The sequence below is a fragment of the Labrus bergylta genome, chromosome 1 (assembly GCF_963930695.1).
Source record: "Labrus bergylta chromosome 1, fLabBer1.1, whole genome shotgun sequence".
NCBI lineage: Eukaryota > Metazoa > Chordata > Actinopteri > Labriformes > Labridae > Labrus > Labrus bergylta.
This window is the reverse complement of record NC_089195.1, coordinates 20,085,222-20,112,495: the sequence shown is the minus strand read 5'-3', so window position 1 is coordinate 20,112,495 and position 27,274 is coordinate 20,085,222. Positions and strand designations below refer to the sequence as shown.

Sequence of the window (27,274 nt, the reverse complement as noted above, 5' to 3'; positions counted from 1 at the left end):
TGATAGTGTTAAGTAATACATCTGAATGTTTGGACTTGTGCTTTTAACCTCTCCATCAACAGCGCTTGTTAAGTCATTATTGTCGTATATTGTTGTATAACCAGTGTGAAATATAAAAGTGCTTCTGCTGTTTGAAAATCCTTATGTACTCAATACTCACTCCAACAATTATCAGCCTATTTTAAGACAATAGTCAGGATTGACTGTTGGCACTTCAGCTTACCTCTCTGTCCTCTGTGTTTGTGTGTGTGCAGATGATATCTAGCCTCTTCCTGAAGCACTCAGAGTCCGTGTCTCAGCAGCGGTCTAACGTGCGACGCAGCAGCGCAGCTCGCCGTTATCAGGCCAACACGGTCAGCTCAAAGTTCCAGGGCAGCCTGCAGGAGCTGCTGGAGAAGATGGAAAGGTTTGAATTAACATCACCAGTTTAACCTCTGAGATGATGTGGAAACATCTAACAGCTGTTTCTGATAGTAGTGGGGAAAAAGTGGAATGCAAACATTTAGTTCCAAACAGCTTTTTCTTTTTCACTCATTAGTGCTGCATCGGCATTTCCTCAAGTCATTTAGCCTTCCATAGTGAAAGTGTGAAATGTGTGCTCCTATGTTTTGCACTCATACATTCCCACATTAACCAGCACATTTCTCCTGAGAAGGCATACGTATAAATTATGTATGTAACACATACCAGTTATGCAAAATTTACTGTGAAGTAAGAACAGAGGAAAAGGAACTGTTGTACAGTATCTGAAACAGAGAGGGTCAACAGTCCTTGTGCCTGAACAGAGATTGAGCTCTGAACAATTTTCTTTCCCCCGTTTATCATAAGATTACAGATCAATTCAAACATACAAGCTTTCAGATTCAATGTCTGTAAAAGCAACTTATCTTTAGAAGAATAATGGTTTTTGTTTTGTTTTGAAGCCAATCATGTCTCTTGAAGATGAAAGCAGAGCTCTGGGAGTGTTTCACTCAGAAACACTTCATATGTATTTTAACTGTTAACAATATTCCCTACAGATTTTCAGTCCTAAATTAGTTTATTTACTTTGATATGGAAAGTTTTTGTCCTTGAAAAGCTATAACTTACTAATCCTTTTTCATATCATACATCCATTTATCCATCCATTCGTTCTCATCTATCTGTGGCAGGTGTAACCCTTATTTTGTGCGATGCATCAAACCAAACCATCATAAGGTATATTTGCAAGTTGGATAATGTGTGCAGGTTTGCAGTGTTTTATTTTATTTTGCGTTCTTATTGCTTTGTAATATGCAGCTCATGTGCGTAATGTGTGTATGTGTGTGTGCAGGAGCCAGGGGCGTTTGACATGAAGCTGGTCAACACTCAGCTACATTACTCTGGTATCATAGAGACCATCCATATCAGGAAGGAGGGTTATCCAATCAGATTGCACTTTCACAGCTTCCTATCAAGGTTGGTAAAACCTACCATTTTTCACATTCAAGAGCCTCTTCAATGACCATCAAGATTTTGGTCTTGTGAACACGTCTGTGATATTTTTCATATATTACAAGATATATGAAGAACACTAAGCTTTCAACAGTTAGGGTTGAGCATTTCTGCTTTGAAGGACGTGGGACAGACTGGTTTCATACATAGGAAGTTCTTGACAGTAAAAACAATGGTTTTACTTGAACATTTAGGTGTGCAGTAGTTATATGCTTTTTTGCAGGGTAAGTTTCCTGTTACTGTAAGATTTCTTTTCCAGAAATACATAAAGCCCAAAACAATTCGAATTACAAAAACAATTGATTTGCTTTATTTGTAGAGTAGTGGATTTATTGTCGATGGTGCGGGAACTCAAACTTGTAGAGTAACATATAGGCCATTTAAAGCATGAGGGTTGGTGAGCCTCAGAAGCTTAAATACAGTCTCGATATCTGATTTAAAGCAGCTGTGTGCATACACTGTAGGTGAGTAGAAATTAGTACAAATGTAACCTCTAACTAAATTATAGAGAAACAAAAATTTACTATCCCAGCCTCTTGATCCGCTTTTTAAACTAAAAAGTATTGGTTTCTGCTCTCTGTAACACTCACTCACCATTTTCATCTTGTCGAAATTGCTTGAATTATCGTCTTTTTCTGGAAAGAGAACAATTCACACACTAATTTCTTTCCCCTGAACTAGTCATCTGGCACTTGCCAGCTCCAGCAGCAGGAAAGCTTCTGAAACCAATTGATCTCACAGCACCAATGACCACAGGCTGCCAGAGTGGACTGACTTAGACTGTTACTGAAAAAGAGGTTTAGATTAATTTACAGTCACTTAGGGCAGAGTCATTCACAATCAATTAGGTTCACATTAGATTCAGGTTCACAGCCAATAACAACTTCAAGTCAGCACGATGCGCTTTGGAGTTTTCTTAATGTCATTCATAGTAACCTCTGTGTAGGTTTCCACTATATGAAGCCTTAGCTTGACACTGTTACAACTCCCTTGTTTGTATTTCAGACTTAAAAATCAACAAGACCACTTGATAAAAAACTGATTACTTAGATAATTAAAAAAACTGATACAGAATATTCATAATTTTCCAAAGTGAAACAAAGTTACAAGCCAACATGAACCACATGCATGAAAACAGGACTGCCTCTCTTACATTTACTGAAACGTGGTTAAATAAGAACGACGATGATAACTCTATGTAAACACACAGTGGTGCTCGACCATAGTCATGAGGGATAAACTGTGCACCATGGACATCGGGCTTTTGGCTTTCTCCCTTTACCCTTTCTATCTCCCCCAGAGAATTTCCACAGCTTTTTCTCATCCTGCTTTAAATCCACCCCAGAGCTAATGCGGCCATAGCCACAGCCACCGAACATATCACAAGCTCATTAAACAGACTGGAACACACATCACAGCACTCTCCCAGGGTGATTTCATCCATTGCTCTCCTGACAAATCACTAAAAGGCTTTCATCAGTACATCACATGCACACACATCCCGGGGAAGATGCTTGATAAATGCTATGGTCAGTTCAAGATGCATACAGATCTGTAGCGCTCCCACCTGACCACCATACCATCCTGCTTGCTCCAGCTTATACTCCAGTCATAAGGAGGGCAAAGAAAGTTATGATGAACATCAAGCAGCTAGCCCCCTCCAACAACATTAACGAGCAAGTGGACACTGTTTCATCATACAGTACATCGCCTTCTGTGGTGACAACATCTTCCACTCCAAAACAGTCACAATCTTCACCAACAATAAAGCCTGGATTACCAAAAAGATTAAGGTAATCCTCAACAAGAAGAAGAGGGTCTTCTTCCCAGGCTCTAAAACTGAGAAAAAGGAGGCTAACAGAAAGGTCAAGCATGCCATTTAAACTGCCAGAATGAAGTATTAAAACAAAGTGAGTGAAAAAATCACTTAGGGGAATCTCCACTCAGCTTGGCCAGGCCTCAAAAACATGGCTGACAACCACAAATTCATCCAAGTTTCAGGCAGAAGCCCTTAATCTCTCCCTAACAACCTCAACCTGTTTTACACAAGATTGGAGACAGACAACATCACCCAGCTGGAAGAAACAATGTCCAAACTCAAACCCAGTGACTCTGCACTCACCCTCAACACATACGATGTGGTGAGAGCCCTCAGCAGGACCACAGAGGACAGCTCACCTGGGCCCAAACATCATCAGTGGCCGCATCTTGAGGCACTGTGATGAACAGCTAGGTGGCTTGTTTCAGATCCTGTTCCAGACATCTATGAACAGCAGCACATTCCCCCAGCTGTGAAAACATTCAACAGTTATCCCCATCCCCAAGAAAAACCCCCACGAGAACTCTGAATGACCTCAGGCCTGTGGCTCTCACCTCCCTCCAGATGAAGGCAACGGCGAGAGTAATAAAACACTATATCATCAGAGCATCCAATTTGCTATCAAGCAGGCAGAGGCGTTGATGATGCAGAAACATTAATCATAGACACCGTACACAAACATCTGGAGCAATAAATCAGCAAGACTCCATTTGCAGAATTCTACTCTGCATTTAACAACCTGCAACCTCATAACCTGGCTGTCAAACTCTCCTCTTGCTTCAGTCTGGACGACCAGCTAAACCTCTAGATACTGGACTTTCTGAGCAACAGAGTTCAGATTAACGACACCTTATCTGACCTCTGCTACACCTCAACTGGCTCCCCTCAGGGCTATGTGTTCTCACCTCAGCTCTTCATCCTCTACACCGATGACTGCAGATCCACACAGCCAAATTGTCACTTGGTCAAGAAGGCTGACAAAGCAGTTCTCCTGTCTCTGCTGTCAGGCCCCCTCACAGCAGCACTGACCAGTTCTTCAGGAGTTTGTGGAGTTGTGTGACAGTTAATGCCTGGAACTGAACGTCAGCAAGACCAAAGAGATGGTGGTGACGTTTTCCAGCAAGCAGAGGGAACTGGCTAACAGCAGCCGCTACCACCACAATCAACGGGAAGCCTGTTGAGCTTCTTAAGGAGTATACATATCTAGCTACCATATTTGACAGCCTGCTGAAATTCTCCTCTTAACACCAAGGAGATTTTCAAGAAATGCCAGCAGAGGCAATTCCTTCTAAGGAAGCTAAACTCTTTTGGAGCCAGGAAAAACATCCTCCTGACATTCTATTACACCTTCATCCAGAGCATCTCCAATACTTGCTGGTTCCACTCCACCAGCCTACAAGAACAGAAACCACTTGCAGAGCATTGTCACAGTCTGCTCTGAGATTATTGGACTCCCTGTAAGAAAAATCGCAACTACCTACGAGCAGCAAACCTGAACCGGCTAGCAGGCTGGACTATTGAGGACCCCTCACACCCTCTCTTCCCAGCATTTAAGTGGCTCCTTGAAGATTTTGGCGCCATTACCCCAGCCCCTGATAATAGCCATTACGTTTAGAAAACTACTGGCTGCATCAGGGGCCATCCTCTCTGATTTCCATTGAACGTCCACTGCGCAATTTATTACCGTTTTCTGTTCAGACAAATGTTCTTATCATTCCACAAACTTTTCCATTCTTCTTCGAGCGTCAGCATAAGAAAGTCACTTCAGTTCTGATTTTGATTACTTTCACCTCCTTAATCCTTTTCGGACACTGTGCCGACCCAGTATAGTGATTTCATGTTGCAGTGTGTATGCGTGTTGCTTGATATTTTTTTCTCCATTACCTCACTGTCATAACACTCATTTGCTCCACATCTTCGAACTTCTCTGCACATAACCGTACTGCTGACAGCAAAATCAGAGAAACTTAAAGGGGTGCAGTTAGTTGGAAACAACAATGTAGTTTACCTACTAGTGACATTTAATGGATTTGATAGATACATGTGCATTATGAATATAAACTCTAACAATATAAATATCTATATACTGCAAATAAGAAAAATATTCCTTCTACATGCATTTAAAGCCGTTAACCATGTAAATAATTGGTAACATATGACATTAAAATATCACATGCTGATGAGATAAACATGATGAAGTGCCTTTAGGCTCCTACACTCAAGCTGGAGTTTGATTTTAATACATGTGTTTGGTCACACACAGGTATAAAGCCCTGCTCTGCCTGAAGGATCCTCCACCTGCAGACGGAGAAAACTGTGTCATCATGCTCCACAGGCTCGGTCCAGTCAAGAGTGGCTCCTACCAGCTGGGAGTCAGTAAGGTGAGCCTCCTTCATACACGTGCACATAATAAGATCTAATGGATCATACATGTAATGACGTGTGCTGCTGCCCTCTTGGCCCGGTCACCCTTTTGAAAAAGATCTTCATCTCAATGGGTTAATTAACTGGTTAAAGAAAAACTAAATACTGTTTGATGTAGATTTGAAAATCTTTGTGTGTGTTCATCTTAGATTTTCCTGAAGGAGGAGCTGTATCAGCTGTTGGAGGGGAAGCGTGACCGTTTACTGAACATTGCCGCCATGACGCTGCAGAGATACAGCCGTATGGTTTTTGTCCGGAAAAACTTTAAGAAGTTCAGGTGGCGTGTGACCCTGTTTGAGGCTTGCTGCAAAGGCTATCTTGCCAGGTAAAGTTCACCTGAGGTCAAGAAACAAATAGTTACATTACATTACATTTTCCAGATCATGACTCTTTTGAAAAGGGCTTCAAATAATGCCACAGAATAATCTTTCTTATCATATAAATTCCAAGTACAGAAAAGCAGGAGAATGAGTTAAGAATTACTTGATACGTTTATTTTAAAGACAGCACACTGACCCACTTGAGTCTGGAGTTTCACTCCTGAGCTCGGCAATTAAGGCTTCAGGGTTTGGTTTCACTCGGCCAAATAGGTCAAAGCTTATCACAGACAACCTGCATCTTTTGTTCTTGATTTGAAGAGACAGAGCCAAAGGATTCAGGCCGCACTCATCCATCAACTGCCAGTCTGAAAAGTAATGCAAATTAGTCATTTATTTGAGTGAGTAAAAAGTCACTTATTGGCTCAATGAGAACACTAAATCAGCTATAAACTCAAGGTCAAACATTTTGAATCTTTAATTATATGTCAGAGATTGTTTGTAGCGCTTCAATGATTTAAGGAAATGACAATTTCACATCAAAACTATAATGAATTCTATCAGTGTGATTAACATAAATTTTACTACAAAAGTCATGCTGTCAGTCATAATTACAGTGATTGACATTTTGGTAAAATGTCAGGGTTAAAAGTTCACATTTTTGTGCATATTTCATTCAGAATTATTTGTTTTTTGTCAAAATGTTGAACTTTTACATAATGGTAACTGAGTCTTTCAATTTTCTTATCTTACTTTTTCCCCAATCTGAATCTTTCTGAAAATCAATCTTCCACTGTCCCTGAACAGAAAGAGGTTTGCGCTTAGAAGGAAGTACCTCATCAGGTTTCGCTCCGCCGTGCTGCTCATCGTCAACCGCCAGCGCTACATGAGGGTATGCAGATCACGTTTGTGTCTTTGTGAACAAGGAATCTTCTTCTGTTTGAATGAATAAAAACATAAACGAATGTGTGAATTGTGATACTTTTGTCTTTCTGTCAGACAGTGGTGGAGCCTGCTAGGAGGGAAGAAGAGGTGAGTGAGGAAAGAGGAGAACATTTTGACAAAGACCTGAAAATGTTGCATTAGTCTCATTTATGTTTATATGTGTGTGGTGTTTGTAGGATCGCATCAACAGAGAAGTGGTGAATGTGACAACATTGCCTATCCCTGCTGAGCTAGCAGCATTGCTACAAGCCGCGTCAGGTGTGCATACACACAGACACAAACTCACAAACTTATAGGTATGGCTCACTGATATGTGGTCCGTCACTGCTATGAATAAACTTAAACTAACAAGTTCCACCTTTTTCAGCAGGCGAATTCAGCTAAATCTACTGTCATATTTTGATGACACATGCCCTGCTGTGGCTCGATGTGCGTGTTTGTGTGTGTGTGTGTGTGTGTACAGGCGGCGAGGAGCTGCATTCGGACTGCTTGGCTGTGGTCCAGGCTCCAAAGGTTCAGGTTGACCCCCAGCTGACCCTGCCCCTGGACATCAACAACTACCTCATGACACACTACATAAGGGCCATATTTCGGGTAAACACACGCATAAACACTAACAGAGTGTCTGCACGAGAAACTGTGAGAAACACATGAATAAAACATAAATGGACCTCTGTGAACTCTTATGGGCCCTGCTCAGTGTTGTTTCTGTGCTCATGCGTGTGTGTGTGTGTGTGTGTGTGTGTGTGTGTGTGTGTGTGTGTGTGTGTGTGTGTGTGTGTTTGTGTGTGTGTGTGTGTGTGTGTGTGTGTGTGTGTGTGCGCGTGTGTGTGTGCGTGTGTGTGCGTGTTATAGGAGCCGTTGTTTGGGATGCTGACAGCCCCGCTGGAGAGTACTCTGATTAGAATGGATGAGGAACTAAAAGAAGGAGCCCTGAATGTTTTCATCCTGGTATGTATTGCATTTACATGCTGGGACGTTTGCTCCCAGGCCTACACACCCAAACTCCTATAATTGAACTTCAGGGAGCATAAATGTAGAATGTAGGATGTAAGCTTGTTGTTTTTTTCCAACATCAATAAGTCTGTTGCAATCAAAGTAAAGCATGATGTAAAATCAAACACTGAGTAGCTGCAGGAAGGCTTTTCCACCTCTAACGGTGTCATTTTTAAAGTGACAGTATTTGTTATAAATGCCTTTTATTTTGTTAGATATTAAGATTTATGGGTGACCCTGACTTGAATGGGGCTCAGGAGAATCTGTTTGGGAACTACATCATCCAGAGAGGACTTGCCAATCCCAACCTCCGGGATGAAATCCTGGCTCAGGTAGCCAATCAGGTGAGCGTTTTTTTCCCTTGTTGAGATAGAAAATACAGAATAAATTAGACAAAATATTTCACTAGTTTCCCTCTTAATAATTTTCCCCAATTTTGTCTCTATTAGGTTTGGAGGAATCCTAACATTTTGAATTCAGAGCGTGGTTGGCTTCTTCTCTCTTCCTGTCTCTCTGCCTTTCTGCCCTCTCAAAGACTGGCCAAGTACCTGCTCAAGTAAGAAACAGACAGAGAAATATCTTTTCATTACTGAACAGGGAAAAGCCAGACCATAGAGAATAATAGTGTCTCTGTATTTAATTAAACATGAAATATATTACCTTCTTCTCTTGGATATTTGAACAAGCTATTAAGTGATGCTTTGCAAACCCTGGAACTCATGTTGTTGTTGTTGTTGTTGTTGTTGTAGATTTGTGTCTGACTACGGGCCGGAGGGCTACGACTGTGTGTGTCAGCATCGTCTGCTTCAGGCTCTGCAGCGGCTGAATGTTGGGCCGGAGTACGTCAGGACGTACCCACCCTGTCTCCTTGAGTGGACCGCCAATCGCAAGAGAGCTCACACTGTTCTGCACATACACTGCTTCGATGGTGAGAACAGACACAGAACACACACACACACACACACACACACACACACACACACACACACACACACACACACAAAGAGGGGATTCTAACTGAATTTATACTTATAACAAGTTACTATTTTAAAAAAGGTTAATGAAATGTATTCAAAATAATTTTGCTGGAGAGAACTGTAAAACAAAAATGTTGTGTCCTCTAACACAGAAAACAGAAAAAAATATTTTTTTTATTGTGTTGTATATTTAATTATTCCCCTTTGACTTTGACTCCCCCGGTTCACCTGACCTCATCTCTCTCTTTTTTTATTTTTTATTTGCTCAGCCAATGGGCGCACTAATCAGCACGGAAGAGTTATCTGTCTGTCTCTGTCTCATTTCCTTCTCTCATCCAGCTAATCTGTCCTCTGGCCTTTTTGGCAAGCATACTGAGGATTAGACAACACCTGATACTCCCTCTGGTTCACTGGCTGTGTTTGTGTCTGTTTGTTGCCACTGCCTGTCTGTGTAAATCTTCACAGACAGGCAGTAGAGGTTGCTAGAAACTCTGTTCAAGTGTCACAGTTGAGGATCTGTTTTATAACAGGGCTTTGATGGTTATCAGTGCTTTGCAAGATGAAAACACACTCAAGTCACGCCACAGTTATAGTTTTTATCATACTTCTTATTGTCATTGTAATATTAAAAATATGATGTGTTATTGCGCATATCACATTTTTCTCATATCATTCAGGCACAATTTACAGGTTTTTTTCTCCTGCAGCTGTGTCCCTCCTGTGTCCTCTGCACTCTTGGACAACAGGAGAGGAAATGGCCAAAGACATTTTACAACACAGGTATTATGTCACTGCACCAAATAATCACCAAATATATGAATTGGGTTACGACCAAATGTAAAATAAAATGAACAAATGAGGAATTGAATTAACCATACTGGCTTTTGGGTGTGTTTGTGTGAAGGGGTGTGGTGGACGGCCGTCGAGGCTGGTCTGTGCTGCTGAAGGAGCCGGCTCAGTGGGTAGAGCTGGAGGGATCAGACTATGTTCTGGATCTGATGTCGGACCTGGAGCTTCCCACAGACTTCCCCAAACACAGCAGCTACTTCATCATCTCTGCACAGGAACCGTCCAGAGTGCGGCCCAATGCCAGCATGTGAGACACATACACACACACACATACACTAATACACACAAATAAACACATATTCCGTCGTATCATCAATTTTATGAAGAATTCAAAGGAATGAGTTTTGCTTTTTTCAATAATGATGTTGACCTTTACATAATATTATTTCCATCCCATGCAACTCTATAACTCTTTTCAAACACATCTCACTGGGAAATATTACTTACTTTGTATCCTTCACATCATTTGATGTGACAGCTGTTCTTGTGTCCAAAAATCAAAGGATTTTTTTGGGATGTAGTGTATTGTCTGTGTTCAGCACAACAGCAAAGCACATTTTATCTTGCATTACTCAACAAGTCCTGGAGTCGCAATCCAGTTGTGCTTGCTTGTTGAATTCACCAAATGTTTTTGTAAGGTAAAAGTTTTGTTTTACAGAAGCCTGCTGGGTGGTGGATTTGACATAAATGGTGATGTCATGTCTTCAGCTTTTCCCGGCTCGGATGGACGAGGTACACTTTAAAGCAAACAAACGAAAGTGCACAAAGACTGATTTCGATTACTGTTGACCTTGAAGCGCTCTCCCCTCCTCTTCTGTCACAGACTTTGAGCCTCAGAGAGGGATGGATCGTTATCTCGACAGCCTGTTTGACCCGGTACTGTCTGACGGAGCTGCAGTGAGTTACACAACACACTCACACTTACACACTTGACCACCTGAGAGGGTAACCTAGTTACTCTGCGGATCAGGTAAAGTTCTGTCAAACTCTTTAGTGGAGTAATGCGACAGCATGATGAGTGCTCTTGTTTTGTTTTCTGCACATCCTGGTCAATTTTATTTCGTAAGCATTAAAGTGTTAGTGAAAGTCTTTCTTTAGCAGTGTTAAATAAAGACAACAATCAATTAAATGGTTTAATTCATTCAATTAAAATAAAAGGAAAATGTTTGTAAAGTTATTCATTGAAATCAGGCGAAAATACTCATAAAAGGTAATGGGTATATCCAAGAATTGGAGGGTGTTTGTGATCATTCTGACAATGAAAATCAATCAGAACTTGATGCAACTTTAATAACGCAGATCTCCACCAAGGCCAGTAGTCAATTATTTTATGAAAGTGGTTGTCAAAGTGGGATCTGGGCCGCACACAGGTGTCCTCTTGTAAACCTATATAGAAATGATCAATCTTGTTGCTGATGGTCCTGTCTGCTTTTGTAGGTCATAAAGAAACATCAGTATTAGTTTCAGTTTTTTTCATACCTTCATATAAATAAACTAAACTAAAATACTATTTAATGAGTTCCTCCTTAACCCATGCTTTACCTCCCCATCAAGCTTTATTAAAAAAAAACAGGCCAGTACTTTTCTACTATCCTGCTGAAAACAGAGAAAGAAAACCAGACCTGAAAACATAACCTTAACCCTGGAGGAGATAATTACCTGGAAAAGTTGTCACAAAACTAATGAACAGTGGAGTGGCCTCCACAGATCCTTATTCAGTGCACTCCCTCAATATTTGGACCATCTATGTTCCCATTAAGTACATTTATCTGTCACAGCTAAAGAGAGAGTCTGCAATTTAGTTGTTACTTATTATAATTGAAAGTATGTACTATATTGGTAAATTAGACACTTATATTACAAATCTTGGTTTTTAAGTTCGGTCTGCTAATTGGCAATGTAAACACAAGGTAAATGTTCTGCTTGTATATGAAGTAGATGGCAGAGATGTTGAGATGATGATTTCGCATGATACTGTATATCACTTTGGGCAGAAATAAAACACCTCTGTCAGCTAATTTTTTAAAGCTTTACCGCCAACACAAACGTTTTCCTTCACCACTGTTTTGTTCATTCTAGTTGTAGTGTTATCCGATGGTTGTTGATTGAGTTAAATCCATGAGTATTTATTCAGGGCAATGGTGCAGTAAACGCTGTTTGTTTTGGATCTTTCAGTCCTCAGCCGGGATGACGTGGTGAATGTTAGTCGTGCTATCGGATGTGGTTGACAGGAATTAGCATGTATCAGATGTGTTCTACAGACCTCTCCTGCCCAGAAACCGATTACGTTACCCAGTTACCGTAACTGTCACAGCCACTAGATCGCCACGGTGATTTCCCACCCCAGGCAACTCAGGGATCTGCTTACGAGGAACTGACACTCTGGCAAATGAAGGACTTACTATTTAATGAGACATGGCCGACAAACACACGCACACTTGCACACACGCATTTGCACTCACAAACACGCGCATGTGCCCGCACACGCGCGCACGCATACTCCTTTGAATTTATAGGTCAATAGATGATTTCTGATGGAATGCCTGCTGTCATAAGAGGAAGCTCCTCGAATATGACGCTCAGTGTGCTCATTACACAAAGTGTAAAAATGATTTTATACCTCCATATATATCTTACATTGGACACTAAACTGTTTTGAAAAGATAATATGTGACCTTTAAATCATGGGCTAGCTAACAAAAAAGCAAACATGATTACAATAATGATCTGACATTTGGTATCTTTGGATGTGTCTGTACTACAGTTTATAGAACAACTGAGTCCTGGTTTCAGAAGCCGATACTGTTACTGATTTTTAAAACGGTAACATTTTCAGTAAATATGTATCAACATCTTTTTAGAAAAACAAAGAGTTTTACTGAGTATGTTAAGCCTGAACAGTTTCACATGACTTTACATTTCTTTCCTACAGGTTTATTTGGTGATTGTAAACCATAATAATAAGCAGCAAGTGATTTATGTATCAGTCAGTATAAGGATGAATCATTCTGACACTCAGCTCTGTTCAGAACCTCCCTTCACGCCTACAAGTGGAGAGAATTCAATATTCAACAGACTGATTTTTGGAGCACTTTGTTTTTTCATTTCTTTGCCTCTTTTTACATTCTCATGTTTGTCTTTACAGGAATTGGAATCAGCTGCAGGACTGTCCAGCAGGATGAAGGGAGCGGGGGGAGTCGGAGGGGTGTGGCAACAGCAAGGACAGACGACGGGACATCAACCTCCACCCGGTGGTCAGTCAAATTCACAGACTCAGTTCAAAATCGCATCCTTGTTGATTGTTTCTTTCTTAATCAACAGTCGGCGGTTCACCTCAGTGAATCTAGTTAATAATTAAATTTTGCTTGTTAAGTAGGGAATAACTTTTTCCATCCATAGGAACTGTTAGCAGAAAGTAGGGAACATATTTAACTGTTTTCTGTCTTTTATTTGAGGATTTTGTTTTGGCCTTCTACAGTGCTCAAACAATTCAGTACAAATATACTGAAAGACTTTTTATCTGCCAAATGATAAAAACAAATTAAAATCTAAATGTGCCGTGCTGTATTTGATATTTGATATCCAGACGTCACGCAATGACAATCCATACAGAAAAGTAATTTCAATATGCAAAATGTAACTTTTATGAAAGACCAGATGTTTTAAAAATGTGTTCCTTCATTTTTTTAGTTTGTATACATTCACACTCAGTCCTATTAATAAATAATATACTACCATTCAGTGTGGTGTTATTGCCACCACACTAAATATCACAGCACAAAACCATCCTCAGGCGACAATTTTAATTATCTCAAATCCATATACAGTCTCTGCATTGGCTACCTGTTTGTTTTAGAATTGATTTTAAGATTCTTTTATTGGTTTGTAACACTTTTAATGGTCTTGCTCCTACCTATTTATTGAATTTGCTTTTAAATGATGAGCTCAATAGAGCCCTCGGGTCTTCTGGAAGTGGCCTTTTAATTGAGCCCAAAGTCAGGACGAAAACGTACGGTGAGGCATCTTTCCCTCATTGCGGCCTCCATCTGAACGATTTACCTGAAGGCACACAACGTGAACACTTTTACAAGCAAACTTAAACTTTAGTCTAGTTTTTAATGAATTGTATTTGATCGTATGTAGTTTATTTCTTGACATATTTATTTGTCAGAGTATTTTACATAGTGGTCTGTTTTATTGACTGGCCTACAATCATATTCTATTTTATTCTGTAATGGTTTTATTATTCTATATATTGGATGTATTAGCTTTCAGTGTTTTATTGTCTAATTTATTTTCCTTCAATATTGTTTTCTTATGCTCATCTTGAATTTTAATAATTTAACCCTGACCTCCTGTGTTTCCTCATTACGAATTCAGGATTGCGTTTCCTCACTCCATCAGGACCTGTTTTTTATCAAGTTCTTTTTTTATGACATATTTTTTTACCTTGTGTGTCGGTTGTTGGCTGGGGGTTGTATTGTTGCCTACTGATTTGCTTTTACATGAAGCGCTTTGTGTTACATTATTATTCTATGAAAAGTCCTTTACAAATAAAGTTTGATTGGCTGATTGATTGATTGATATATAATCAAAGTATTGGATAAAAGAACAGCCTTTATATCTTCATAAATCATTAGCAAGTGTAAGAAAACAAACACACTTCAAATCTGACGGAGATGTGATGTTGTGTGTTTGTGTGTCCACAGCTGTGAGAGTCCTTCCTGTGGGAGGTGTGATGTCGCCTCCTGTTGCCGCTGTGGCACCTGTAACACCTGGTTTGTTTCGAGTGTGAAGACAAATATGACAAAAAAAAAGGAGTCAGACATAATTTTTTTTCTCCCTCCATCCTGTTGACGGTGTCTCTGCTCTCCCCTCCAGATGCCCAGCAGGCTGTTTTAGCCCAGCAGCAGCAGGCGATCGTGAACCAGCAGGCCATCATCATGGTAAACCCTCCTTCTGGATCTGCTTCTGTTTCTCTATGAAGCACTCCTATCTTGGTATTTATAAGTGTGTTTTTTTCCCAGGCCCAGCAGATGACCATGCAGGCCATGGCCATCGTCAGCAGCCCAGTCACAAGCCCACCCACTTCCCCAATCACAAGCCCACCAATGAGTCCTCTGCTCCATCACCCTCCCAGCCCGTACGCCCCAGCCTATGCTGTCATACCCCCAAGTCCATACGCTAACATCCCACCCAGCCCCTATGCTAACTTCAGTCCCACTCCTTACTCTGACGCAAACATCCTGCCCAGGCCCTATCCTCCAACCATTCAACAGGAACAAGCCACTGAACCCCGGACTCACCCTGCAGCTCAGCCTCAGGCCTCCCACCCTAACCCCAACCCCAACCCTCAGCCCGGCCCCTTCAAAACCAACAAAACTGAGGCAGCAGGGCCTAAAGCCAACGTTGCTGCACAGGTCAGTAACTCTGAGACATGTGAGGTAACAGTCCAGAATGACACGTTACATAATGATGCAGTACTTTTTAATTCATGAAAAACAACAACAGACAGTGTTTTAAAAGGAAACATTATACCCCCAAAGCCAGAAGGATGTTTCCTTTTAATGGACAGAGCTCAGCAAAAAAGGAGCAACAAAAGTGAAGAGAGGAGCCAAGATAAGAAACACATTATTAGACCATTTCTATGACTCAGGGGAAAGCAAGTGAAATGAAAATATGGATATGCTTCATTTGATCTCATTGAGATATATTTTTGGAGTGAGACGAACACCAAGGAAGAACAGACACGGCCAGAAAAAAAAACTGAAGAAAAAACGAAAGCCAATAAATAAAATAACCAGCACTAGTGACAATCACAGACTCCACTTAATTTCTCATGGCTAAAATTGCGAACATTCTGTGGGCTGAGAAGAAAAACCCACTAAAGTCTCCAAATAGAAATAACAGCACTAAGGGATGTACAAATTGGACTCCTACAGCTTCTGCTGATTTCTTCTCTGTTTCTAATGTCGCTGTTTAATTTGAGTAAATTGTCTGTGACTTGTGATATACAGTCGTTGCTTAAAATAATGAATTACTGGCCACTACATCTTTACAAGTGTTTAGTTGGAAGTGTTCTGATGCCCAGATTCTGTAAGAAATTGAATATTTTATTCAAAGTATTTTTTGTTTAACCATGTGAACCATTTTATTTTTTGCCAATGGTTAACATCACTTTTCAAATGGTTTAAAAAACACAACAGCAATTGGTGCACAAAATACATTCACAAAATAAAAATAATCTTGCCAAAAAGCAGATTAATCACTTGCACATTTATTCTTTTCTGTAGCATCAAAAATGTGCTGCTTTTATACATTACCGCAGAGTATTTATTTTCCTTGTCCTTTTCTTTGTACTGACATTGCCCTGATTCCAACCAAATCACAGGAGGCTAAATGTCTGCAAAGCTTTGAGTGCAAACTCTCTGTCCTCTCTGTGCGTTTTTTTCAGGTTCAGTCAGATAAGGACAGTGTCCCTCGGAGGAAAGCTCCCGGGGTCCCCATGAACAAGGATAAACCAGCCAGAAAGTTTGGTAAGAGGAAAAGAGACAGAAAATATGAGAGATTGAGCAAGCATGAAACAGTGAGACAGTCCATTAACTAAAACTCTTATTCATGAGCGCTTTACACATGAGAGGATGACTCTATTTTTCTCTCTCTCTTTATGTGTGTGTTATAGCCCCAGTGGTGACGTCTCCTCCACCGCCTGCTGGAGAAGTGGTGAAGTACTCACCTCAGACTTCAGATCACATCGTCCCCAGCCAAGACATCCAAAGTATTTCAATTCAGTTGTCAGTGTCATAAAATCATTTCACAGGATGCATTCGGCAACATCGGAATGATGATCATGTTGATAAAGTTATTTATTCCTTGCAATTCATCAAACTCATTTGTAGATATCTGGAAAGAATGATGGAAAAGTATAAAGTGTCATCTATAAAATTCTTCACACTGTTTTTATTCTTTTTAAAGACATCATCAAAAGGTACAACTCCCCTCCTCCGCCTCCAGACATGCTGCCACCTGGCAAGAGGTGAGGTCTCCCAAACACACACACGCACGCACACACACACACACACACACACACACACACACACACACACACACACACACACACACACACACAGGGCTGGCTGATAGCTGATGATGAGTGAGCAAAGTATTCCTGGATTAAAATAGCTAGATCTTTGCTTGTAAATATATCACAGCAGTTGATGCCATCCTCAGTCGCAGAATTAACTGTGCATACTGTAAAACTCCGGCTGCAACAAACCACCAACAGATACCGACTGCGCAAACAGCACCAGAATGATTGTATTTACTCTAATTAAACACAAACGCATATTACACAGCACACCTCATTTGTTGTCCCTGCAAACTGTGCTGTGAGATGTTGACACTGTGTGGATGTATTAAGGAGACCAGAGGGAAAGTTTCAGAAGAAGCAAACTGCTCGGGACGAAGCGTTACAAATCCTCAAACCCCAGATGGACCACCCTCCTGCTCCCCAGGTAAACACACACTGTCACACACACACACAACACACACACACACACACACACACACACACACACACACACACACACACACACACACGTGTACCTGCAGAATAACAAGTCACTGAATGTAACAATGTGCACATGCATGTTACACAATGGTGTAATAAGTCATGTAGAGGAATATTTTTTCTGTCTGTTTAGCCCAAATGTCCTGTTCCCCCCTCCCGGTCTGCGTCTGCAATGAAAGAAGCGGGATTTAAACCCACCAAGACCACAAGGACAAGAGCACCTGATCGCCCTCTTCCAAAGCCTCCTCCAGGTACTCACACTAGATCAAACTATAAAATCTAAATCATCGTTTAGATTGAATTATTTCACTGCCGCTGGTTTGGCTTAGTGGGTAGAGCAAGCACCCCATTCACAGAGGCTAAAGTCCTTGATGCAGCTGCCGCAGGTCCCACTCCCGGCCTCTGCCCTTCGATACATGTCTTGAAACATGTCTCTCCTCCCAACATTTCTTCAGCTGTCCCATCAAAAATGGCAAACATTATTAAATAACATTGATTTTATTTTTTGGCACACAAGTAACACATTTGTTTGTTGCATTTTTACCTCCTAAAAAATCTTTGATGCAATGTTCTTTGGTTCTTCAATGAGCCTTTATTTTTTAAATATAATGTATACTGTCTGTTTACTGGACTGCAGTGCCCCTAGTGGCCAAACGAATCAAACAGGTACTTTTAAGCAAAATGTATCATGATGACTTTTCTGCGTCGTAAATCCCTGTCTTAACCTGTATTAACAAATCACTGATATTACGTTTTAACCCTAAAAAAATCACAATACCACTGAATTAAATTGAATACTGCTGATCAAGCCCAGCTAATCTAAAGCACCTGAATAATTCAATGGTTTTTAACCATTTTCCAAGAAGAGCAAACATTCAGTTTTTCAGTTTTTTATTTTGACCAAAAACTCCTGTAGCCAAGCAGCTTAGAGGGATAGGCTAAATAGTGGAATCACCTGAGGAATGAAAACCTTCTGGAATTGGCTCTCAAGGGAACCTTCAAAGTCATTCCTGCAATAAATGTAGAGGAAAACAAAACCCTTAAGAGGGTGGTCGTGACGGTCAGCATTGACCTCTTCTGAAATGTGTCAAATGTCCTTACATACGCCCACTAGACATCGTTTTGTCAGAGGACATCTCACATTATTCTGCATAAATTCTGCTTTGATTTTAAGTAAAGTGACAGTTCTCCTCATTTACTAACCCGCACGTAATCACAGCTGGCAAAAAATATCAAGCCTATTTGCTGATAATTTGCATGTGCCATACAAGGTCAGCAGTACAGTGGAGCAGTTAAACAGGGACACACTCAACCTCACAGCAGGCAGGTGGCACCGCGCCATGACACCCGACAGATATGTAGATTGTGAAAACACATCTCTCCTCTTATCTTGCGGCCACTAGATCTTGAAGTGTTTCTGTAAACAAGGTGACAACAACGTTCAGAAATAACAGCAAATCAAAGCAGTAAGAGTCAGTCCGGTTGTCTTAGAGGAAGAAATCTAAAGATCATGAATGTAAGGAACTTTAAAATAAAATTTCCTACAAAAAATGCCAACCAATGTTTGAAGAAGCTATTCAGGTTGCCATCATGGAAGCTAAGCTATGTAGCACTGTGGACGGTTCTGGAACAAAATGTACTAAAAGCGACTAAAAGTTTTCACCTACATAATCAATACCACTTAATTTAAAATATAGCACTCTTTTACCTTGCCTTCAGAGAGCCCTTTTATTTGGCATTGTGTTATTTTTATCAACCATATTACTCTTAGAACTATTCTTTTTGCATGCTGCAGCATGCATAGTGTGGTTGTACAATTAAAAAAACATGTTCATGGGGTGCTAGTGGCGCAGTGGTTAGTGCGCGCGCCCCACGTATGGGGAAGCTGTAGTCTTTCTAAGTGGGCGGCCCGGGTTCAAATCTGACCTGTGGCTCCTTTCCTGCATGTCATTCCCCATTCTCTGTCAGACTGTATCCACTGTCCAATCTCTCAAATAAAGGCACAAAAAGCCCTCAAATAAAAGGTGCAGTAGAGATAGGTTGAGAAAGTTGGAAAAATTTACAGATTATGTTCATAATTCGATTCACAAACTTGTGTGTTGATCTTGGCACCCCTGTAAACAAAGCATTAGCTTTGATCTCATTACTTATATTGTCCTAAACACGTGTAAGTGTTTTTTTCTGTTAGATAAAATCGAATTCTGCTTTCTTTTAACAGATAAACGTATCACTCAATATGAATATTTTGCTGTGGGAAATGTTAGCAAGAGCTGTGTTTTGCACCATACCGTTAACCTCATCTGACTACGACCCATTGTCAGTGATAACAGACAAAAATGATAACTACAAAGACATAATCGGTTTTGTTCCTGATGCTTTTGTCTACTTTTCTGTCATTTCGAGGCATCCTCTTTCAACGTTACTTCAAAAAATCCAAACTACCTCTTAAGTACAATACTGTGAAAATAAGGGGCACTGAATGAAAGAGAAATTCAAATATGTAACAATGTTTGTGCTGCAGTGTCTCGAGAGCTTCCTGTAGAAGCAGAGAGCATCCTTACACAGCTTCATCAGAGCTCCAATAAAGAGCACTACACCTACACTAATGTTCCCTGGAGACTCTACCTCAGGAAGGAGGTGGGTACAAACACAAACACACAAAGACAAAAAAAAAAAAAAACATGATTCACTGTCAGTGTTTGTATTCTATTCTTTTGTGAGTATTTTTCTGTCTTTTGCAGGTTTTTTATCCCAAAGACAGTTTCAACAATCCTCTGGTGCTAGATCTCATTTTCAAACAGGTAACTTCACACTCAGCATGTCTGCAGTCAATTCATTCACCTTCTTTTTCTCTGCTCCGTACTTTTTACCTGACAACAGTGAAATCTTAGACAGAACAAACTAAATACTATCTAAACCTTCCCGTCCTCTGTTCTCTCCTGCAGATAGTGAACGACACTTTGTCGGAGGCGTGTGTTCGCATCACCCGGGATGAAAGGCAGAAAATGAAAGCTCTGTTCGGTAGTCTTTCTGTTCTCGCCGCCACAGTTTTTTTTCTTTAAGACTGAAATATCTAATCCAAACAAGTCCCTTTGACATTCATGAGCTCATGTGTATATGTGTGTGATTGACAGCTAAACACGGGGTAGAGCAGAACATGGATCCAGTGGAGGAGCATGTAAAGAAAAGAGTTGTCACAGCAGCAAGGGAAACATGGGAAATATACTTCTCCCGTCTGTTCCCTGCATCGGTGAGGCTGCTAAATCTCCAGAGGATAATATTTACTGACAGTGTGATGTTGTCTTTTTATAAAAAAAAAAAACATCTCTGGTGTTTGTGTTTGTGTGCGTGCAGGGTAGTGTAGGAACAGGTGTGCAGGTGTTGTCAGTGTCCCACAGTGGTATTAAGCTGCTGAAGACGGTAAAAAGCAGCGCTGCAGCCCCGGACTACTTCAGAGTGCTCCGACCCTACACGTATGTTTTATTTGTACATTTCTATTAGCATGTATTTAACAAAGTACAAGATAACACACGTAATCTGAAAAGTTGAGTATTTCGTAACAAGTCAAAAAGAAATCAAATATTTAATAATTTATAACACAACAAATTGACTGCATGGTTTATATTGGGGCGGCTGTGATAGAGTCGGTCGTCTCCTAAATGGAAGGTTAGGGGTTCGATTCCCAGCTCCTGCAGTTTTTATGCTAATATTTGATGTTTGCTTTTGTACATTGAGAGCACAGTTCACGATAGACAAATTCCTCCTGTGTTTAAGCATACATGGCCAATAAAGCTGATTCTGATTCTGATCGAGCAAGACACTTAACTCCAAATTGATCCCACTGCTGTGTCAGCAGCTTGTCAATGTGTATGAATGGATTAGTTAATATACTGATGGACTCTTTACAAAGCAGCCTCTGCTATTAGTGTGTGAATGTGGTGTGAATGGGTAAGTGTGATCTGCGGTGTAAAAAGCACTTTGAGTAGTAAGGGCATTACAAAAGTGCTCTACAAGTCCATTTACCACTTACCATATCCCCACGATCTCCATCCCACATGATCTCACATGCAGAGGAAGGGTTGTGTGTACGTACTGAATGTTCAAGAAGGTACATTAACGAGATTTTAAAAAATATATTTAAAAAAGGGATTAAAAAAGTAATAATGGGGGGCTGATGGCCAAGCCTATAGTCTTCCAAGCAGGCGGCTCGGATTGGAGTCCGACATACAGTATGGCTCCTTTCCTGCATGTCATTTCCCACTCTCTCGTCCAAGTTAATACTCTATCCATTGTCCTGTCAAGTAAAGGCAAAAAGCCTAAAATACAAAGCGTATAAGAGAAAGGTTGCCAAAATAACAAAGGTTGCTACAAAACTATTCAAAAGGCAAAGTACCGTACTCTATTTACTGCCCCCTCTTAATCTAACAAATAACACCTATCTCAAAATGCTCTGCCTCTTTTCTATATTTTTAAGGAATTCTCATTCCAGCCTGACCACTGCTGGATTTTTTAAACTTAAATATAGTTGAGTTAATTCACAATACCTCGTTGATATTTGCAATAATACTGCTATGTCTGTGAAAAGATTATTGTTTGGTCAATTGGTCAAGGAAGGTATTTGTTCAGGCAAGTTGGACAAAACATAAACATGAAAGAACTACATCGTCACCTATTTTTAAAAATAATCACACTTACAACAGGATAACAGTCGAGACAACGGTTTTTTTCATGATGAACGAAGAACTATAAACAAAATAAATAGTTTGTCATTAACATTTGCTGAATTGTACGATTGTGTCACTTTCTTTTAAGCTATGCAGACATCCTGTTTGTCACCATCCCCTCTGAGAACATGCTGGAGTTCAATCTGACCAACGAGAAACTCATCCTGTTCTCAGCAAAGGCAACGCAGGTCAAATATCTCATAGACACCTTCATCAATGAGATTAAAAAGGTACAGTACTTACACACACACACGCACAGACACACACACACACACACACACACACGTACACACACACACACGTACACACACACACACACAAACAAGCACATCATGCTCTGATTAATAAATGAGGTTCTGCAGAAACAACATTGTGCAACTATAAATAAAGATCTGGATTATTTTTTTTAAATATATTTTATATATAAAACATACAAATACAACTTTTGTGTTTTCAGCATAGCCAAAAAGTACAGAAAAATTCAATAAAAAACATGTAGAGCAAAGGACAGTAGTACTGACAGTGCTGTTAATGTGCTGGCTTTCCTAACTCCCTTCATCTGCACATACTGAATGTAACAAACTCTTGTGTTCTGTGAGATTGATTTAAGGTGCAGTTTAATGCAGCTCTAGTAGGCGTGTGAGGTTAAGAGTAACATTAAAGTAACTTGTACAATTGTGAGATGATCTATTTGTGTCTTTTCTCTTTGCCCCCCAGGACTCAGACTATGTGATTGCAGAGCGAAACTTTGTGACAGACGACAGGTCGATGCTCAATTTTCACAAAGGTGACGTCATTAGGCTGCAGGTTATGGATGGGCTAGAGAAAGGTGAGAAACCGTGGTAAACAAAGAGAAAGAGAAAGAAGAAATCCTGTTTTCTTAGACGTTAATCAATGAACCAAGAGTAAGTGTGTGTGCGTGTGTTTGTCTCCTCCAGGTTACAGCTACGGCTGTGTGGTGAGAAAAAAGGTTGTGTTTTTGGAGGATCTGAAGAGGGACACTCAGGACTTTGGTGAGCATAACATTAATGTAATTTTATAGATCTGGATCATAAAACTTTACGGCTTAGTTTTGGTGACCAGATGTTTGCTTCGTATGCAAAGCCCAATAAAAATCAAGGTGACATTTTAGGTTGACAGCTTTGAGAGATTCACTAGCCTGGACCCTGGAGGCTTGATGATGGCATTTTAAGCCATGGAGAAAAAAGTGCCATGATGTTGACAGCGCCCCAAGCAGTTTTTAAATCAAAACTGTATCAGAAAATTATTTTTCAGATGGAAGATGGCGGGTCAATTTGAAAAATATTGATTCATGTCATATCTTTAGGACAGCAAAGATGGAATATGATAACAGACTCAAAGAAGTCACGTAGTTTTATTGATCAATCAACAGATACTGAGCCAGACAAAACCAGTGTGTGCATTCACACACATTATTGCAATTTACTGGGATATTTTCATTTGCTCTTTAAACTGGCACTTGGTAATGTATAAAGAAGAATATTTCCAACCTCCAGTATAAATCCAATGAGATATGTTACTGTGATTTTTGGATTTATAAAGCCAAATTTGATATATGTGTGTGTGTGCGTGCGTATGCGTGTGTGTGTCAGGTTGGAAGTTTGGTGCTGTGTTTAGCCGCTCTGGGGCTTTCCCGACTGAATGCGTACATCCCATCGCTGCTCCTGACTTCCTGTCGCTGCCACTCGACCGCAAGGCCGAGCCCCGAGGAGGAGCTGGACAATTTGCTGTGTCATCAGCTGTTGCTGTTGCCGTGGCATCCACCATGGCTGCACATGAGATAGATCAAACAATAGAGGTACACCCACTGCTCTGAGGTCCTCACACGCTCACTAATACGTTCTTCTTTTTCTGTCTGTCAATCTGATGTGAGTGTTAGATGGTTTTCACTGCCAATCTTGTGTTTTCAGAGGGTTTCCCTCGACGGCTTCACTGATGGAGATCTGGATGAGAGGGTCCTGCAGGACAGTAAATATGACATGTTGGAGTTTGCCAAGAAGTACTTCAGACAGCCATCCAACAAGAAGGGGTGAGACAAAGGAAAGATGTGATCACACAGGGAAATCCTCACAAACACACAGAAAAACCTTTCACAGAAACCATATCTAAAAGCTAGTGTAGGATTTAATCACTTTACTAAGTGTACTTGAGCATACTTCTAAAGTGCTTATCTCTCCTTGATGATAATTTCTTCCTCTTGCACTTTTTACTCTTTGTTTCACTGGATTCTTTAAAAATGTTTTCAATTGAACCCATCAATTCAAGGTGCTTTCATTTGTTCAGCTGTAAGGGAAACACAAGATAACATGATGATACTGAGGGTGAGGGAGGAAGTTGACGATGAGTTTGTTTGCATTTGCTAACGTCACTTGGATGAAATAACATTTGTGAATTAAGGTTAATAATGTGAATTCCTTTACTGTTGCTATTGTGTCCTTGCTTTTCAAGGACAATGTTTTTATAAATTCTGTGTTTTATTTCTGCTATTTACTTATTTTATTGTTGCACTTATGGCAAGTTGCACACTCAATTTAGTTGTAACTGGTAGTATTTAAAAAAACGTATTGTATACTGTTCTAAGTTTAATCCATAAACTTATCACTGAAAATGCTTTCTTTCTGAGTTACATCAGATCCATTTTCATCTGTGATGATTTTTGCTTTAAACTAAATACAACTCCCATGGTTCCATCTTTTGTTACTGTTTGGATTGAGTGACCCCTAGTGGCAGAGACTACATGCTGTGCCGTTGACAGATATAATAACTGAGTCAATTATACACCAAAAATATATTTGTTTCATAAAGTATAGTGTATTGTGAGATACTACCAACCCACCTTTACACAAGATTTAAAGGTCAATCAGCTGAACTTTAACATAAAGGATTTTTTTTTTACAATCTATACTCATAATTTCATTAATCATAATAAAACAGATGCAGATGAAAAGCTGACAAATGTTAGAATTAATTAAATTTTATATATACTTAAATAATTGTTTGTTGTTAATACTTTCATATTGTAACTGATTTAAGCTTTGAATACAGGACTTTTAATTGTAATGAGTGTTATCGGTAATGTTCTGAATGCTTATTAAGACCAATTTTAAATCTAAAGGCTTCCCTTTGTGACTGACTGCGTTTTTAGAGATTCCCTGAAGAATAAAAGCAAGACCAGAGACTCCAGAGAGCCCATCGAGATGATCAAGTTCTCAAAGGTGCCTTTATCCTGCCGTAACTTGAAACAGTCTCTCTTTACTTTATTTGTCATTCCTCTTTAAGAGAGATGTTTATATGACACTTACCTTGTACAGTACATGTTCTTCCTTTGCAGACTCCTCTGACTGAGTCTCTGATAGAGTTTACAGATGTAGCCATGAGCAGAGTGTCAGCTGACCTATGTCTGTGTAAGTTCTCTCCTCTATTACATCATCTTATATAATCACTCTGATTTCATCTGGGCTCCAATTCATCCGTCTAACATCTTCATATCAGGTTTTAATTCTCAAGCGCAGGATTTCTGTTTATAATCTGTTGTTGAAGACTTCAATAATACTGACCTGTGTGTGTTCCTGTGTGGTAATCTGTGTAGCCGTGTTGCGTTTCATGGGTGACTCTCCATTAAGGGGATCAACAGAACAGGAGGTGGTCAGCACTTTCCTGAAGGTAAATACACACTTTTCTTCTCATGATACTAGTTTATCTTTGAAAGTTTACTCATATGTGTGTGTTATCTTGTGTGTGTGTGTGTGTGTGTGTGTGTGTGTGTGTGTGTGTGTGTGTGTGTGTGTGTGTGTGTGTGTGTGTGTGCGCGCGTCCATGTGTGTGTTCATTTTTTCCGTGCTCCCCTCAGCTCATCAGAGAGTTCACCTTGATGCGGGATGAGGCTTACTGCCAGCTCCTCAGACAGCTTACTGCTAACACCAGCTCCAAACCGTACGTCTCCTCTAACATATGTACAACTTCCCCACCACAAACCCACACACACACAGATACACAAACTGCACACCTCTTTCATCCCTGAGCCTGTAATCCTGAGTGTGTCCGTGCACTCTCGTGTTTTACAGCGATAGCTGCCTCCGAGGATGGAGGCTGCTGTACATCCTGACCGCCTTCCATCGCTGCTCTGAGGTCCTCAAACCCTTCCTGCTGAAATACCTGCAGCAGGCTTCTCGCAGTGCTGGGGCTCAGTATCAGGGTGAATAAATACACAATCACAGTGTGTAAATATGCTGTACAAATTTCAGAAATTACCAACATGTATTTTTTTCTTTAAATGTGTAAGGCATTGCTAAAGCATGCGAACAGAACCTTAAGAAGACGTTCCAGTATGGTGGCCGCCTTGTTCCACCCAACAGCATGGAGCTGAAGGCAATGATGGTCAGTGTGTTCTGTATATATCTGCTGTGATGATAGACGTGGGCAGTTTTATGTGACAGATGCCTTGCACTGATTGTCTTTTTTAACTTTGCATTTAGTCCATTTTCACATTTATCCAGCTATAAACATTATTAGTAAACAAATACAATACAAAAAGAACACCTTGTGGGTGAGCCTGAGCTAGAAAATATTTCTATAGTCAACATGTTTCCAGTAATTTAGCACAAGAATCTTAATTTCACAATTTTAATAATATAATTTAACATTTTAATAATGTTACTCTAACTTGGCACCTTTCAGCACTACAAATGTAGATTTATGTGTGTTCAGGTCCTTAATGTAATCTGACAAGTTTAGTCTATGTATAGTACATACTAATGTGATTGTCTGCTTGTAATTTTACAGGCAGGACGGAGCTCAAAACGACAGCTGTTTCTCTTTCCAGGAGGCATTGAACGTCATGCCAAAATCAAAACGTGCTCTGTGAGTTTTTCCCGACACTGTTGGCCCTTCACCGCCGCTACTGTCAATGAGACGGCTGTAATATAAATGTGTGTGTTGTTGTGTTTTTCAGGTCGCCCTGGAGGTGATTGAGGAGCTGTGTTATGAGATGGGTTTACACAGACTGGAGGCCATGGAAGAATATGCCATATTTCTAGTGACAAACAGAGGTGTGTTCACAGACGTCTAATCCCTTTCCCCTGACACACACACACACACACACACACTTTAAGTGTAGTTTTATTGCATGAAGTCAGCCGCCCTGTTGTTGTTAGTGAAGC

At 40.3% G+C, this 27,274-nt stretch overlaps 1 protein-coding gene across 1 annotated transcript in view; it reads left to right on the top strand.

Moving 5' to 3' along the window:
* The window catches only part of myo15ab (myosin XVAb), a 50,310-nt gene that overhangs the window by 19,499 nt on the left and 3,537 nt on the right, over positions 1-27,274 (top strand). Inside the window, 43 exon segments of the mRNA XM_065963557.1 lie at positions 255-406; positions 1,152-1,197; positions 1,313-1,437; positions 5,556-5,673; positions 5,866-6,041; positions 6,841-6,925; positions 7,155-7,236; positions 7,442-7,572; positions 7,834-7,929; positions 8,190-8,318; positions 8,424-8,530; positions 8,724-8,902; positions 9,659-9,731; positions 9,856-10,047; positions 10,459-10,535; positions 10,588-10,697; positions 12,946-13,054; positions 14,510-14,578; positions 14,682-14,746; positions 14,828-15,220; positions 16,255-16,336; positions 16,483-16,578; positions 16,776-16,836; positions 17,221-17,314; positions 17,504-17,621; positions 19,892-20,007; positions 20,112-20,171; positions 20,316-20,391; positions 20,505-20,620; positions 20,725-20,843; positions 22,183-22,324; positions 22,812-22,923; positions 23,033-23,107; positions 23,708-23,913; positions 24,026-24,144; positions 25,261-25,330; positions 25,447-25,519; positions 25,705-25,778; positions 25,966-26,048; positions 26,180-26,310; positions 26,398-26,492; positions 26,898-26,975; positions 27,067-27,164. Of these exon segments, the coding sequence (XP_065819629.1) occupies positions 255-406; positions 1,152-1,197; positions 1,313-1,437; positions 5,556-5,673; positions 5,866-6,041; positions 6,841-6,925; positions 7,155-7,236; positions 7,442-7,572; positions 7,834-7,929; positions 8,190-8,318; positions 8,424-8,530; positions 8,724-8,902; positions 9,659-9,731; positions 9,856-10,047; positions 10,459-10,535; positions 10,588-10,697; positions 12,946-13,054; positions 14,510-14,578; positions 14,682-14,746; positions 14,828-15,220; positions 16,255-16,336; positions 16,483-16,578; positions 16,776-16,836; positions 17,221-17,314; positions 17,504-17,621; positions 19,892-20,007; positions 20,112-20,171; positions 20,316-20,391; positions 20,505-20,620; positions 20,725-20,843; positions 22,183-22,324; positions 22,812-22,923; positions 23,033-23,107; positions 23,708-23,913; positions 24,026-24,144; positions 25,261-25,330; positions 25,447-25,519; positions 25,705-25,778; positions 25,966-26,048; positions 26,180-26,310; positions 26,398-26,492; positions 26,898-26,975; positions 27,067-27,164 (4,808 nt within the window).